Genomic DNA, 14,157 nt, shown 5'->3' with positions numbered 1-14,157 from the left:
TCCTGTTGGCTGTGGCCACCACCCACTCCTTCGAGGTCAAGCCAGTCACTTCAAGGATACCATCCATCCATCTTGCCCTTGGTTAGCCCCTCTTACTTTTTCCTTCCATTTTCCCCAGCATCACTGCCTTCTCCAAGCTTTCCTGTCTTCTCATTATGTGGCCAGAGTACTTCATCTTTGCCTCTAATATCCTTCCCTCCAGTGAGCAGACAGGCTTTATTTCTTGGAGTAACGACTGGTTTTATCTTCTTGGAGTTCAAGGCAACAGTACTAATTAAAAATAAAAGGGCCAGTCAATAAAAGGGTCCAGGTTTTTCCAAATGGGTCATTTTGAGAAAAAAATTTAGCCAGATACATTGAACATAGGGAAGATGGATTTTGGATGCTACCTTGATATGTTCTATCTGATGGATTACTCTGAAGGATGCATCACAAAAATTAATCAAAACCATATTTATAACAAGTCTTATTTATTGATTTGCTGGTTATCTCAACAGAAAGTGGCAATGACAATCTCAAATGTAAGCACTTATAGATGACTCTACTATATACCACCAGCTATGCATATCTGAAATGTATTTTTATCTTCTGTTTATTGCAAAGTAGCCAACTAAGGCATCTCTTTCATAGACTTCAGCAGAAGATCTGCTACAGTTCAGTGATCTGTTACAAAAAGAGGAGCTACAACACTCATTATCTTCTCCATTCATTTAAGATAGAAACCTATTGCATTACTTTCAGTCAGCTGGGACTCTGTGAATGCAAGTGATGAGGTGTGCAAAGAAACAAATCCTATTGCAAAGACCCAATATAGAATTAAGATGAGTGATCCACTTTTGTTATGGAAGAGAGTACTTCATGAACAGTGTTATTGTTTCAGTGTTACAGATGCATAGAAATTACCACCCCAGCCACCTTGTACATAGTAACCTCCCAGCATCCTCTATTTATCCCACATGGAACAATGTTGTGTTTACTTCTTCCTATTGATTAGTCCTACCCATGCTTCGTTCATCTTCTTGTTATCTTTTCTCAAAATTCTGATCATATTTTGATCTAGAAGATATAGTTGTCATGTATTATGTTCTGTAGTTGATGATGATTGGTGGTGGTAGGACTAGCAACTGGTAATGGAAGGGTTAATGTAAGTCTTAGTTCTAAAGGGTTGAGTAATCTGTAACTAAGAGTTCATGGGTGAAAGTAATTAAGGGTGGAGGTATGCAAGAGATAGGTTGCAGCTGGGTGTTTCTGGATATAATGAGCTAGCCTTGGGACTGATCTTTGGGAGAAAAGTATTTAACTTATTTTGGTGGTAGATGCTGCTGGTTTTCCCCCAGGTCTGTGGATTTTCGGTGTCCTGACCTGTCTCCTGAACCTTTGGAATCCTGGAACCTTGAATCTTTGGACTGGATTTTGACTACGGTATAGATTCTTGATCCCTGGACTTTGCTTATTGAATTCTTGTCGTTTGACCACTGGACTGGACCATTTGACTATGGAGTCATCTTGAACCTGCAACAGTATTTGCTGTTTTTGTTTTATATTCTGTGGCTGGGTGCAATCTTTATGTTTTATATTCTGGACTATTAAAACAGCCAGAAAGTAAGTGCTATTTTAATTAAATTGTTTAACACAAACTGGGAGTTTGGTTCATCTCTGCCTAAATATTGGCAGAGCCCTGGCATCGCGATAATAGTGACCCCTTTCATCAAAATATGCTAATCTCCCTCAGCCCTCTTCTTTAGAGTGAAAGGTTTTTTAAAAGCCTTCTTTCTCTCATCTTCTTTTAATTGGCATTCTACGTATAATAATACCGTAGCTGAGACAGAGACAACTTTTAAACCCTCCCATTTCAAAGGACTCATTTGGGCTGGCAATTTAGGAATACAAAACATTAAACAATAGCAGCAGGCTGTGATAAATGTGCTTTCAGCTTTTCAGTCAAGGAGATGATAACCAGAACAATTGAACAAAATATGATTTACTTTGGTACAATCATCTGGAAGAAAAAGAGGAATGTAGAAATGTTGCATGCAATAATAAACTAATGCATCTTAAGTACTTTACTGTTTTTTTGTTTTTGCAAAGTTCAAATTTTGCTCACATGCTGAAGCCATCCTAATACATTTTGAGTGTAAAAATATATCTCTGTCTATAACTTAAGCCTTAGTAAGAAACATGTTGCCTATGGTTTTGATATTTTCAGCCAATTAGATATAATTTATTCTAATCCATTACTAAGCCAAGAGTATGTGTGTTGTGTATATGTGTTTGCATGTGTGTATATTGTAGATATGTCTGTCAATTTGTGCATGTACATGTGCACACACAACTCTAGCCCAAGTGTCAAACAATGTGCCTTGGCCTTTTCTTCCACATCAGGTGCCCCGCTATTAAACAATCATGAACTGGCAGACATAAGGCAACAGGTCTCTGCACCTCTTGTCAAACCATTTGCCAACAGCAACCCCCGACAACGCAGCACAGTTCTCGAGCTTCCCACCATCCGGTTGGGTTGTGATCTCTGTTTCCCAGTTCTTATAACGAATGGGGTTGCTTGTCATGTCCACCCATTTCCCTTCTGCTGCCAGGTCATTCACGCCAAGCCAAACCTCTGTTTCGGGCCCCAGGCTCTTCCTCACGTAGTCATAGAGAGCATCGTTTTCATCTCCCGTCTGTGGGGTGCTAAGAGTGCCGCCTTGTGAGATGCAGTCTTCACTGGCCACGTGATAGGTCTTAGCATTCGAAAAAGCCAGGAAACATTTTAGATTCACTTTGGTACCTTTGAGACAAACTAGTGAGAGGAAAACGTAAGAGTCAGCGGAGATAAAGTCTCAACAGAAAAGAAATACTCTGCTTTGGAGCATAATGTTGCAATTTCCGGTGCCAGTTGTTAAGAAGAACTAGGGAGGAAGAATGTTGCCAGTATCTTCGGTACTGTTGTGGCCTCCACCCAGATAAAACCCTTATTTGGGCGGAGGCCACAAGGTGGTGCTAGAGAGAGAAGGATAGTCCATTTTATGAGGGTGGTGGGTGAGTTGAAGGAGTAAAACCATTTTCCTCTGTTTTCCTGTTATTTCCCCCACCCATGTCCTCGTCGTGTAAACAACCCTTGTTTATGATATTGGAAGGGGGAGGGGGAATAACCAGTGAAAATGGGGAAAATGGTTTTCCTCCTTCAACATCCCCACCCCCAAAAATGGATGGGCCTTCTCTCTTTAGCACCCTCTAGTGGCCTCTGCCCAGATTACTCTACACCAAGGATGAGAGAAGGTTTGGTCCTCCAGGTGTTGTTGGACTTCAAGCCTCATTATCATTCACCACTGTCAGTGCAGGCTAGGGCTGATGGGAGATGAAGTCCAACAACATCCAAAGGGTCATACATTGCCTCCTCCCTCATTTTATAGTATGCAATGGTGGTCACTCTGCATCTTAGGAAAGACGGTTTCAATATGCTCCTCGAAAGGACTCTCTTCCTTCATGCCCACTCACTCCTTTTGCTCCTAGCCCAATCTGTGCTGCTAGCCAAACAGAAAGGATGTGGTTAGTAAAGATTGCTGATATTTCTGCGTCACCCAGGGCCCTTCCATTCAGCCATATCAAGGCAGAAAACCCCACAAAAGCTGCTTTGAATTGGGATATCTGAGTCCACACTGCCATATATTCCAATTCAAAGCAGATAATGTGGGATTTATCCTGCTGTGTGGAAGTGGCCTAAGAGGACAAGTAAGAAGGTAGCAAGACACAAGACTCCCTTATACACTGTCCTTATATCCTAGGATCTGATCATAGGTTATCTGCTTTGAACTGGATTACATGAGTCTCCACTGCCAGATAATCTGGGCTAAACAGATAATCTGGGATCAGATCCTGGGATATAAGGACAGTGTAGAAGGGGCCAAGGAAGTGCAGCAGCGCATGGATAGACGTCTCTAAGTTGATACAATGAGATGTCTACCAAGGCCCAAGGGTTGCCAACACACACTGACAGGGTCACAGGTAATTCTTGCGTACTTCCAGTTAAAGACATGTTCATTGTCTCTCACTGGCTGAGAATTTTAGTAACAGGGTGAAGCAGGGATCCTGTTTTTTAGAACCAGGATCTCTCGTTCGCCCCAGTCTCAGTTAGGGTGAGGACCCAAAGAAATGCAAAAGGTGAAAGTCTTTCCCGTCTTCCACTGATCTGATTTTGGAAAGTTGAGAATTTCTAGCAGAGCCACCAAATTTGTGAAGACAGAAATGGAACAATTACTAGTCCCATGTCCCACTTCCCTGGTCTAGCAGAGAAAGACATACTTAAAAATAGCTTCATGTTCTGTATAAGCTGAAGTTCATAAGTCCAAAATCTGAAATACTCCAAAATCTGAAATTATCCACATGAGTAAATGAGATCATGACACCTTTGTTCTCTGACAGTTCGATACACACAAGCTGTGTTTCATGCACAAGATCATTTGAAAATATTGTATTTAATTACCTTATGGCTATGTGTATAAACTATATATGATATATACAAGAATGTAATGTTAGCCTTCGATGTCATTTCTAAAATACCTCATTATGTATGTATATCCAAATCCAGGAATTCCAAAATAAAAAAACACCAAATGCAAAGCACATCTGGTCTCAAAGATTTTGGATAAGACATTGTTCCCCACCAAAAATCTGTAGATCAAAGTAGGCAGGGAGGAGAGATTTAAACCTCACTGCTCCAGCTCCCTGCAGGCAAAAGTACAGAAGATCCTGATATAATTTAAAAGTGTTAACATATTTTTCCTGCAGCTGTGTGATTTCTTCAAAGCTTCATGCCTGAGCAATTAGACTTCCCAAGAAAGCCCGGCCATCAAGCAAAACAGGCAAATTTGCAAACTATGAAAGTGAGAAAAGCTCCTGCTTGTACAATTAGACATGTTTATTTATTTATTTATTTATTTATTGTTTCAGATATTTGTACCCTGCCCTTCTCAAACCCCCCCCCCCCCCAACGACAACTCAGGGTGGCTTCCAGCTGGCAACAATTCGATGCCGCCAATGTACACATAATAAAATACATAATAAAATCCAATAATTACATACATTTAAAACCTTAAATCACATTAATTAATGAAAATCTGTTTCTGTTTCAGTAACAGCCTAGTGGCCTTATCTGAGCCGAATTCCATAGTTCTATAATTCCAAAAAGGATTGTTTCCAGATATAGAGCTGGCCATTCCAAAACTGATGTGTATATCTGTGCATTCATAAAGGGTGTGTGTCCATGAGCTAGGCACATCACGTGTGAAGCTGAGCAACATAGGCCCCATCAACACAGCCATACAACGCAGTTTCAGATTGCATTATATGGTCAATGTGGACTCCTATAATACAGTTCAACATTGAACAGTATTATATGAGTCCACGCTGACCATATAGTGTAGTTGGAGCCCTGGTTCCATGGAGGAAAGCATGGAGCTTTTCCAGTTTTGTCCCTGATGAGGTATGAAAAATATAGAAAGAAGAGGGGCTGTAGAGATATGGGAGATAGAGAACACTCCTAGGAATATGGAGAGAAAACAGGGAAAGAGAGTAGCAGTACTATTATCCTGCTCTGTCTGCAACTGACCTACAGCAAGTGACACACAGCTGAATAAAATTTCATATTATCTGCTCTGAACTGGAATATATGGCAGTATGGACTCAGATAAACCAGTTCAAAGCAGATATGGCTGTGTGGAAGGGACCCGTTATCTCTAAGCTCTTGGCTATCGAGCCAGGGAAAAGTATTAAGAGACCATCAAAATCCACATTCATCTGAATGTTATTTTGCCTTCTTTCTTCTCCTGTTTGTTTCTAATTGCTACTCACTCATTGGATTCGATAGATGCCATCTTCATATGGGGTTGCTACTACAAAAAAAGAAAGTAGATATTCTTTGTTTTGCACCTGAGAGAGCCCATTGACTCTAATTACTGTCTAAGCTGGGCCAATTTTGTGATGTGTGAAACCTCTCGTTCTTAGGTTTTATACCTGTTTGAAGCGCTTGCTTTTCCTTTAGCAGAGCCACCTCCTGGGAGATATTCTCTAACTGCTCCTTGAGATCCTCAACCATTTTGAGGCTTACGACATCTGTTGGGAGAATAAAGATATCAGTTAGAATTTCTATTTACTAGGCTTGTTTGAGCAAAAACAAAAAATGGTTCAAAACTCATTTTGGATGTAGTGGTTCGATTCTAAAGTCAACTTCAGAGGCTTCCAAATCTTTTCATTAATGGTTTGAAAGTGTCATTTCCTGTTTCATTGGGTGGTCTTTACTTGAAAGTAGTTGTTTTACTCCAGAAGTGGGGAAAAGCAAGCGGAGTAAATTCTTTACTTCTCTGGTTTAAAACTGGTTTCTCTGGCTTGAGCTGAGGCCAGGAAATTCCTTCCTTTTCTGGTTTAAACTGGCTTCTCTGGCTTGAGCCAAGGCCAGGGACCAGAAGCAGGGAAAAGCTGAATAATTTCCGACTCACTTCATGAGTCATAACAAAATGGGGAAAGGGCAAAGGGACTTCCAGTTTTCTTAAAAACTTCAAAATCGCTTCGAAAAGGCAATTTTTCCGAATTTATTCCAAATTACAAAGATTCCAACAGTATCTAACCATGCCTACTATTTACATTCAAATACAGATTGAGCATCCCTTATTCGGAATTCCAAATTGCGCAAAAATGTAATATTGTCCACACAGGTGGCTGACATAGTGAGACCTTTGCTTTCTGATGGTTCATTGTACACAAATGTTGTTTCAAAATATGTATATTAAAATTATATCCAAGCTATGCAAATGAAATGCATATGAAATATAAATGAATTTTGTGTTCAGACTTAGATCCTATCTTCAAGGTATTTTATTATCTACATCTATGCAAATACAAGTATTCCAAAATCTGGAAAAAAGCACCAAAATGCAAAAATACAATGGCAACGATTCAATGCTGACGACATACAGAACATATACAACAACATTATACAAGAGATAAAACATTGGATTAAAATGCATTAAAACATTATTATTCATCATATAGCTGAATCCAAATCTGATTTAGCGACCAATGACTCAGTCAAAGCCTGTCATTGTTAAAATTCAAACATTGTGAGTGCTGCCAAACCTACAGTCTGAATGCCTATTCCCAAAACCATGTTTTGATCTTCCTTCTAAAAGAGAGGGTTGAAGGCGACCTAACCTCACTAGGGAGAGCATTCTACAGGCAGGGGGCCACCACCAAGAAGGCCCTGATCCTCATCCCCGGCAAATGAGCTTGCGAAGAGGGCAGGACGGAGAGCAGGGCCTCCCCGGACTATCTTAAGATGGGACATAGAGGGAGATATGTTCAGACAGCTAAGTTGGGTTGGAACCATATAAGGCTTTATAGGCCAAGACCAGCACTTTGAATTGTGCTCGGAAGTGGACCAGCAGCCAGTGAAGCTGACATAAGAGAGGGCACAGTACCTTTTTTATCTGGTAATAAAGGGGGAGACAAGTCTGACAAAACAAACAGCAAGAGATAAGAATGTTTTGTAGTCAGAGAAGCAAAGCACCGGGAAAATTATATACCACTGTTATTGCTTGTTAACTTAACAGGCTCCAGTAACTCTTTATCACACAATTATTACTATTTTCTTTTCTTTCATGAAAACACATTCTAGGAAAACATGTAGTTAATTGTGCCCTAATTGTAGGAAATCACTCATATCTGAACCCTGCTTTGTACTGGAATCTATGGCAGTGTGGACTCAGATAACCCAGGATTCATTTGTCTCTGGAGAGTTTACAGTCATTTTAGTTGTTTGTATTATTATTATTATTATTATTATTATTATTATTATTATTACACTTGTGTCAAAAAGGGTGGCTTATCAATAATGATTTCTGGAATTCTACAGCCTGTTTATCAAATGTGAGTAGTATTTATGCAATTACTGTTGGCGGGAAGTTTTCTGTCTTCACAGCTTTGTCAAACATGCACTTAAGGACAAAAATAAACAGCTGTAAAGTGCTATAATCATTTGCTGTTTCTGCTTCAAATCACCGCTTGATATAAGCGAGACCTTGTCAGAAAACTGACACATGAACTTAATGTAGTAAAGTGGAACGTAAGGAAGAATTACCAGCTGGTGGCTTTTTTCTCTTTAAAAAAATTACTCTAAATTATTATGACAGTTTGTGCTCAAGTCAAACAAAGAACTTGTGGCTTTCCAGATGCTGTGAGGCTGCAGTTGCCATCATCTGTTACTGCTGGCATATGTTAGCTAGAACTCATTGGAGATACATTCCAATAACATCCATACAATCCCCCACTTATGAAGACTTGTATATACTGGCCCAATACCCCAGTGTCAACCAAATATTACTCCTGGATGTCCAGGGAATTCTAGTCAGTAATGCAGGGTAAAACCCGTTAACTTGATTTCACCCTGTGTTAGGAAAGTCAGAAAATGCTTTGAAGTTTGAGTGATACTTTTAAGTAGCCCTGCACTCTGGGATTAGTTTAGCATCATCATAGGCAAGTCCTCGTGGTTGAGTATGATTGTCTTCCAGGGGTAGGGTATTCGTATTGGGTGAACAAATGACTGTAGAGACTTATTCTGGATCTGCATGATCTTTTTTTTTTTAGTGAAAACATACATTTCCAGATGAAAGGCAGTTCTGACAAGGGTTTGCTTGATGCACATATTTAGCCCTTATATTTGTTCCTCTGCAAAATCCACAACACTGTTGGTAATAGCTGCCCTCCAGTTAGAACACTTGAGGGCCAGGGCTTCCCAGTTCTCTGTGTTTATTCCACATTTTAAAGCCCATCTTCAAAACTCTTTTGCGGTCCATCAACATTCTGTTTTCCAATCTTGAGCTGAGAGTAAATTAATCACTTTGGGATATGGTGATCAGAGATTGGACAATATGGCCAGTCCAGCAGAGTTGATAGCGAAGGAATATCATTTCAATGTTGTAGTCTTTGCTTCTTCTAGAATGCTGACATTTGCCTGCCTGTCTTCCCAAGAGATCTGCAGGATTTTTCATCAACATCAGCAAAGCCTTCCATGTGACCAGGGAAAAGAAAGCAGACAGTTCTCCCTCCTCTCCTAGGTCATGTGGATGGGTTTGCAGATGTGTGGAGCTCTCTGTTGACTGCTATGGTGACAGGGAAGAAAGTCCAGGTAAGGGTGACAGTCCAGTGAGGTTGTCTTAGTTCAGCCTGACTGAAGGGTTTGGACTCTACTACCATGTTTCAGAGGCAGAATGTCTGAACAGTTCCATGGATTCTGAGGCTGGTCCAAAGCAGAAATGCTCAGGATCAACCCCAGATTTCAGTAACTGTGACAATGAGCCTAAGATTTGGGAATGCCTGGGAACAATTTCTACGACACTATTTTGTATTTATTTATTTATTTATTTATTTGCGACATTTATATGCCACCCTTCTCACCCCAAAGGGGACTCAGAGAGGCTTACAAGATATAACAATATATTATATTATTAGCATAGTACAATATCAGTATTATATATTACTATATTGTACTATACCATTATATTGTAATATTATTAGTAATATTACATGCCATATAAAATATATAATAGTAATATCATATTATTATATTATATTGTATTACATTATAATATATATTATATTATATTATATTATATTATATTATATCATTTCATTGCACAGGAGACCAGGTGGAACTATCCCTTGGCTCCCTCTCTCTTCACTCTGGCCCAGAGCAGCAGTTGGTGCCGGGGGGGGGGGGGGGGTCCCAACCGATGACATATGCAGGAGACAAGATGGAACTGTCCCCTGCCCCCCCCCCCCCTTCACTCTGGCCCAGTTTATAGCATAATAGTTCAATTTTAACTGCCTTGGCTGCATTATCTTGGATTTTGCAGTTTTTGGAGGCACTGTGACCTTCTGACTGCGAATTCTCAATGCGCCTCCCTTACCTTTTAGTCCAAAAACAAAATCCCCAAGCTTTGCTCCTACAAGATTAGATATAACTACGTTACTATTTAATAAAGTTTGCTGGAAGGTATATTCCAACAAAAGGAAGGAAACACAAACAACGTTGACACCAGATATCAGAAAATGGAACACTGACCAATCTAAACAAGTAGGTTTTGGGTGGATTTTTTTTTGTTTTTTTGCCATAGCTCTTCATGTTCTGGTACAGCCGCACCAGGAGCTCCAGCTTATCTTGCTATTTGTTGATTACTGCATGTATTTTAAAGTTCTATGCTTTTGCAGTTAGATGGCTTTCCTTAGTTTGCATTTATTGGATCTATGACCTGTCAGTTATCATTAGGTTCCCTGGTCCCGCCCCCTTTTTGGGTTTTGGAGGGAATAGGAGCCATTTTGGGTCAATTCACACAGAGAAGCCTTTCATACAGGACATAAAACCAAGAACTCCTGTAGAAAGCTTCGTCTTCTACAGCTTGGCCGGGGATATACAGCCCCATAGCTTGGCCAGAGAGATGCAGTCTCAGCACAGCTCTTTTGGTGAGGATTTTACAGCCTTACAGCTCCTTTGCTGAGGGAATCCGGTCCCACAGGCCGTCACAGAAACCTGAACACCTTCTTTTCCCCTGGAAGTCTACAAAGCTCTGCTTGGTAAGGGTCACTCGCAGCAGCCAGAAGCAGTTGGTACCGGGTGTAGGGGCTCCACGCCAACAGAGACAAGGACAAACTTTCCAGATAAGAAGTTAAGGATTTCCCCATTAGTTAAAATACAGTTATGAAGATAGTGCCTGTCCCCTGTGGTCAAGATTGAGAGAGCCAATAGACTATTAAGCCTTGAAGTACCTGTTTGATTTCAATAATAGAGTACTTTGTTGAACCTTTAAGCAATCTAAAGACTCTGTTCAAGGAAATCCAAAGGCCTTTAATCGGAGGCAGCCCCGGTGTCCCGTTGGGCACACAGAATTTATGTCCTGTCTACAGTCTTATGTGCAGGCCCAGCGTGCGACAGCACACTTCAAATTACAAATGGGGAGAACCACATCTCCACTTCCTTTGTAGATCATCTCCATTCATAGAGGGAAAATGGCACTTAATTGATAAGGAAGTTTATATATTGAAATAGGTTTCCTTCTTTGCATTATTTGTCCTGCTCTAACTAAGAAGCTGCAGAAACTAAATGATACCAACTGTTCTTGTTATGCAACAAGGACAATAATCTTGTTTCATCACCCCCCTCCAACACACACACACACCTCAAAATAATGTGTGTATCTGTGTGTTGCTTTTTGCATTTGCCTCTGTGTTTGTAGAAAAGATAAACAGGAACAAATGAAGATGTATTCCACTTGTGAATGATCTGTTACTCATGCTTTCTCACACCGAATATTCCATGAGCAGCTTTTCCAATTCCCCTTAATAGTAGCACATATTTTTCTCTATGAATAAAATTATCAAGTACATTTTCATCTATTCTAGCCATAGGCTTTAAGATATTTGGTAGATACAGCTATATATTAAAAAGGAACATTAACAAGCATGACTTGAATGCCTTCTGGTAATTGCTGATAACTCTTCCCAACTCCAGGGATTGAATATTAAATCCCTTTAAACACCATTTAATTCAAATCGTCTACAAAAGATAGCAAAGTCCATTTAAATTCTCCAGGGACCTTTCCATAATTAATTTTTATAGACGAACATACTAGTAATTATTCATTCTTTTTGCCTGCACTCTTCATGTGTAAAATGTCGGCAATATCCTCTTTCCATAAAATCCTTTGAGTGTGCCAAGTGTAAGTCAGTGAAGGAGAAGAAGTGAAAGCCAAAAAGATTAAACACAGAAGCAAATATAGGAATCTACTCTGTGGTTTTAGCAAATTGGTATATAATTCTGTGCAGATTATTCTTGTGCTTCTCTCTGTTGTATGTCAGCTGATTTGGTCAGATGAACTCATAATGATTCATCTGTTTTCAAACACTAGCAAAGCAGTGCAGATTTAGGCAAACAATACCATCTCATAAAAGACACCCAGTGGTGCAATGGGTTAAACCCTTGTGCCGGCAGGACTGAAGACTGACAGGTCAGAGGTTCAAATCTGGAGAGAATGTGGATGAGCTCCCTCTGTCAGCTCCAGCTCCCCCTGCAGGGACATGAGAGAAGCCTCCCACAAGGATGGTAAAACATCAAAAACATCCAAGCATCCCCTGGGCAACATCCTTGCAGACAGCCAATTATATCACACCAGAAGCGACTTGCAGTTTCTCAAGTTCACTTCACTTCACTTTATTTCTTAATTAGTTGCTCTCCACCACGGTGCTCCGAGCGACTTACATTTACACAATATAAAAACATTCAACATAAAAACATTCGACAGTGACTATTTAGCAAATTAGATCTGATTACTTAAATGCACAACCAAACAGCCAAGTCTTGAGTGCCTTTACAAAAGGTCACAACTTCGACATTGCTCTAATGTATGGAGGCAATGAGTTCCACGGAATTGGAGCATAGGTTGAAAAAGCTGTACGCCTTGTAGCTTCCAGGTGTACCTCCCTAGGGCCCGGTATATATAGGAGATTTTCCTGGGTGGATCTAGGTGACCACTGATGGAGAAAAGGAATGAGGCGGTCCCTAAGATATAAAGGTCCTTGGCCATTTTGAGCTCTAAATGTCAGGATCAGTATCTTGTAAGAGATCTGATGTTCTATTGGTAGCCAATGCAGCCAAGTTGCCTCTGACATGGGGAAAAAAATCATAATATAACTTGCGAATTTAATAAAGGTTTTTTTAAAAAAAACATAATAATAATAATAATAATAATAATAATAATATACCCCACCACCATCTTCCCAAAGGGAACATGGCTAACATGAGGCCAAACCCGAAAACACAATAAAATAAAATACAGAGCAATGAAAAATTACATCACCATAGGATATAGAAAGTAACAAAAATATAAACAGTTGCAAAATAATATAATGAAAAAACAATAGAACATAAGAGTATTCTATCAGACCAGAAACAAATAAAGCTGTCATATACTAAGTTAGGCATTAATCCATTCAGCCTAGTTTTGTGAGCTCTGACTGACTGTTGCTCTCCAGAATTTTAAGGCAGAATTTCTTTCCAGCTTTAACAGGAGATGCCCTCTGTTGTGGTTCCTCATCTAAAGTACTCACCAAGCATCATCTGGTTCAGTTTCCAAAACCAGGTGAGACCAAGGTAGTACAATCCAACAGGAAATAAGAAGTTTTTAAACCAATTCCACACATTACATTTTAAAAACAAAGAGATCGCTATCCGATGGAGAAATGCCCCCTTCCCAAGGTGTCTGCCTGTTTTACCTCTCCTGGGGTCTGCCTTTTTCTTGGGTTTGGGGTTTTGCTGAGCTGTCATCTGTGCCATACAAAACAAGCACACAAGAAGGCAAACTCCTCGGAAGAGCATTTTCTGGCTGCTGTGATCCTGGATGGGAGTGAAGCTGAAGTGGATTTGATCTGCCTTGAGCTAGGCTTCTTAACACAAGCTTTGACCAAAAAGTCTTGCCAAGAAACCCTTCCAGATTCTTCTGTAGCATTCCAGTGCCTGGAGGATATTTTTAAAGATTGTTGGGAGAGATCCAACATCCTCAAGGCTTTCAAATTCTCCCATAAACATGGAGGGTATGTGTAGAAATGTAGCTGTTTCTTTCATTTCCTAGATCTTGCTTAGTTTTAAAATAAGTAAAGCTGGACTTTTTTGTCTCCTACTTATTCATCGAGACTACAGTGTAGCATTGCTATCTTTTCACTGTTACATAGACTCTGAAGTTGCCAACTTTTCATTTTCAACTTGATCTACAGACATTTAATAATTCATTTGATATTAAGATTTCTATTCTACCTTTGCACTCTAACAAGGTAGCTAATGCCTTGCAGTGGCTCCAGGCCTTCCTTGAGGGTTGTTCCCAGAAGGTGTTGTTAGGGGACTCCTGCTCGGCCCCACGGCCATTTTACTGTGGGGTCCCGCAGGGCTCAGTATTGTCCTCTATGTTATTCAACATATACATGAAGCCATTGGGAAAGATCATCTGGAGTTTCGGTGTACGGTGTCATCTGTATGCAAATGATGTCCAACTCTGTCACTCCTTCCCACCTGCTACTAAGGAGGCTGTTCAAGTCCTGAACCGGTACTTGGCCGCTGTAACGGAC

At 40.2% G+C, this 14,157-nt stretch overlaps 1 protein-coding gene across 1 annotated transcript; it reads right to left on the bottom strand.

Moving 5' to 3' along the window:
- Positions 1–453: 453 nt before the first annotated feature.
- CLEC3B (C-type lectin domain family 3 member B) lies at positions 454–13,505 on the bottom strand. Its single transcript, XM_060781780.2, has 3 exons — positions 13,312–13,505; positions 6,007–6,105; positions 454–2,794 (listed from the first exon to the last, which is right to left on the bottom strand). The coding sequence occupies exons 1-3, from the start codon at positions 13,412–13,414 to the stop codon at positions 2,394–2,396; spliced, it is 603 nt and encodes a 200-aa protein (XP_060637763.2). The 5' UTR covers positions 13,415–13,505; the 3' UTR covers positions 454–2,393.
- Between the last annotated feature and the right edge of the window lie 652 nt (positions 13,506–14,157).

Source organism: Anolis sagrei, chromosome 6 (genome assembly GCF_037176765.1).
Source record: "Anolis sagrei isolate rAnoSag1 chromosome 6, rAnoSag1.mat, whole genome shotgun sequence".
Lineage (NCBI taxonomy): Eukaryota > Metazoa > Chordata > Lepidosauria > Squamata > Dactyloidae > Anolis > Anolis sagrei.
The sequence above is the reverse complement of the archived record's forward strand: the minus strand, read 5'-3'. Positions and strand labels throughout refer to the sequence as shown.

Excerpts from the sequence above, each read along its gene's own strand:
- CLEC3B (XM_060781780.2), bottom strand. The coding sequence starts at position 13,414 with ATGCTCTTCCGAGGAGTTTGCCTTCTTGTGTGCTTGTTTTGTATGGCA. Across the intron at positions 6,106-13,311 it reads AAAGGCAGACCCCAGGAGAG|ATGTCGTAAGCCTCAAAATG; the intron begins GTAAAACAGGCA and ends TTCTCCCAACAG. Across the intron at positions 2,795-6,006 it reads AAAGCAAGCGCTTCAAACAG|TTTGTCTCAAAGGTACCAAA; the intron begins GTATAAAACCTA and ends TCCTCTCACTAG.